Consider the following 2,914-nt stretch of genomic DNA (forward strand, 5'->3'; position numbering starts at 1 on the left):
GGACAATTATGGAACACGTCTAGTAGCCAAACTGCGGAGAAAACCCGTTCCCGCCGTCCGAACTTTCACCAAGGGACTCTTACATACGAACAGTTCCCTTTTAACTTGATCCACATTTATATTGCCTTTATTTTATGAATGCTGCAAATCGCTTCTGTAAACTACAGTCAACCACAGTAAAGACTGTTATTAGTGCATATACCTTCTGATTTGTATTATGGCTATCACCTGTGCACTAATAGATTCAACTCCTGAACCAATCAGATCTGAGAACCCGCAACTTCCGCATCTCATAGCGGTTAGCCCACTCCTCTACTCCTGTTGTTCGCTCCTAGTTTCTGTGTGGAGATAACCGTTGGTGATTCACGTTCATAAAGGAGATGGAAGCCAATATTATTAAAGCGGGCTCTGTCCAACGCTTGTGTATGTTGTCATCGTCTAATTTTCCTAACCCACTGTAGCGACTGTGTTGAGGCGGTGGAAGCCGGCATGGCTTGTAGTGTACAGCAACGGCAATGTGGGGTATTTTGAAAGTGAGGACAGCTACGTTCCGAAGTCGCTCATTTACCTGCCCAAGAAGTGCATACGTTTGTTAAGCACCTTGGTAAGCACCCTCCTAACACAACAAACATTGTGCAGGGGCAGTTTCAGAGATTTTGACGGTTTTTTTGTTGGACAAGTAAACCTTGATTTTAGATTTGCCCTTCTCAAAATTGGACGTCGTATTCCTGACCTATAAGCCACCTGTAGGGTGATTGTGATAACGCTATGGGTTTTGCCGGGTATTGTGGTCTGGCAGGAAACTCATCTGCTGTATTTGGCCGGCTCTCGTAACGCATCAACCTTTTTGAATGAAATCTATCTCAGTTGAGTGTGCAGTCGCTGTGGAGGTCCCTAATTAAACGTCGATCGTTCATGGCGACTAATTGCCGGAACCGTGGTCCGGGGCTGGTTTGATGACTGCTGTAATGCCTGCTTGGTTAGCGGACGCACTTGCTTCCTCCATAGCCCAGTCCGCACCATCTACCAGCTCATCTGACGAAAAAGGCAGGCAAGACGTTGTGGATTCACTAGCAGTCTTTTCAGGTGAAGTGGCTCATGATGGACACAGATGGCTCTACTGACAGCTTGTCATGTTGGTGCGACAGCCGATACGAAGGTCCGTCGTCCGGAAACCGCTAACTTCGCTGTTCGGCAAAGGTCATGAAAGCGCGTCCCACAAAGAGGAAAGAGTCTGGTCAGTCTTGAGGCTTATAGCTATGTTGCGGTCATTGGTTGGTCATCTGATTGCGATTTTGTGGTTCAGAGCCAAATTGCCCTTCGATTTTCGATGTTCGAGGCTGTACTACTTGGGAATTTTGAACCTTTCTTCATACGGCTTCCAAAGTGCTCTGGCGTTTTTTTCTCGCCTTGCGTTGAATACAGCACAATGGGCGGTGACTCGGTGGCTCATTTGAATGCTAACCCTATCAAGTGGTCTAACAAAACCGCATATCAGGTGAACGCCGCTTCTCCCTAATAGAACTGACCACGTTAGTGTGGTTCGGACAAATGCCTTTTGCTCTAAATTATGTATTCGTGGGCCGTTCCCCAACTTAGAGCACCTGTTAAATATCCCGCCGAGGTGCTAAGGGTCGGTGACTTGATTTTACATGTGTTACACAGGTTTTTGAGGGAGCGGTCTTAAAGCTGGCCTATGTCAAGCATACTGAGGTGCCTCCAACCTCAATCAGACAATCTGGAAAGACACTGACAGCACAAACGCCGCTGACATCGATCAGCCGCCATTTCTTGCAACGTCTTCAGCCAAGCACAGACGGGGCACAGGGACCTCATCCTGGAAGGCGTACAACACCCAAACTCTTCGTAATCTCCTTCACACCTTTCCGCCAAGTCATGTGCTGTCCACCTCGCGGTTTGCGCCATCCTGAAGAAGGCACGGAGAGTAACACTCGCCTCGGTAAACGGTGTTTCGGCATGCGTAGCACATGACCGAGCCATCGCAGTCGATGATGCTGGATGGTTTCCCGGATTGAGGTGCCTGCAGCACAACCAAATACCCGTTTTCTAATCGCCTCATTACGGACACGCTGACGCGATCCAAGACCAGCCACGCTTCTGGGGCATCGGTGGTCGAAAACCTGAAGACGCCTCACACCATCTGTCCGCAGAGGCCATGTCTCGCATCCATACAACAACACAGCCCTTACTATAGTGCGGTACACACGACCCTTAAGATCCAGTGAGATGTCTTTTTGACGCCACAATTGACGCAAATTAGCGAACGTGATTCTAGCCTTTGAGATTCTTGCACTGACTTCATCAAACACACTTCCGTGTTGTTGTATGGATGCGAGACATGGCCTCTGCGGACAGATGGTGTGAGGCGTCTTCAGGTTTTCGACCACCGATGCCCCAGAAGCGTGGCTGGTCTTGGATCGCGTCAGCGTGTCCGTAATGAGGCGATTAGAAAACGGGTATTTGGTTGTGCTGCAGGCACCTCAATCCGGGAAACCATCCAGCATCATCGACTGCGATGGCTCGGTCATGTGCTACGCATGCCGAAACACCGTTTACCGAGGCGAGTGTTACTCTCCGTGCCTTCTTCAGGATGGCGCAAACCGCGAGGTGGACAGCACATGACTTGGCGGAAAGGTGTGAAGGAGATTACGAAGAGTTTGGGTGTTGTACGCCTTCCAGGATGAGGTCCCTGTGCCCCGTCTGTGCTTGGCTGAAGACGTTGCAAGAAATGGCGGCTGATCGATGTCAGCGGCGTTTGTGCTGTCAGTGTCTTTCCAGATTGTCTGATTGAGGTTGGAGGCACCTCAGTATGCTTGACATAGGCCAGCTTTAAGACCGCTCCCTCAACCACTTTTTTCTCTTCTCTGTTAGGCTTTGAATGCGATTATATATA

General features: G+C 49.4%; 1 protein-coding gene across 1 annotated transcript in view; it reads left to right on the plus strand.

The window, feature by feature from the left end:
• Positions 1 to 464: 464 nt before the first annotated feature.
• T265_13836 (hypothetical protein) overlaps positions 465 to 2,914 on the plus strand; it is a gene marked incomplete at both ends in the record, with an annotated part of 19,525 nt that continues 17,075 nt past the window's right edge. The window contains one exon of the mRNA XM_009170777.1: positions 465 to 604. Within this exon, the coding sequence (XP_009169041.1) occupies positions 467 to 604 (138 nt within the window). The remainder of the gene's footprint in view (positions 605 to 2,914) is intronic.

The sequence above is a fragment of the Opisthorchis viverrini genome (assembly GCF_000715545.1).
Source record: "Opisthorchis viverrini unplaced genomic scaffold opera_v5_108, whole genome shotgun sequence".
Taxonomy (NCBI): Eukaryota; Metazoa; Platyhelminthes; class Trematoda; order Opisthorchiida; family Opisthorchiidae; genus Opisthorchis; species Opisthorchis viverrini.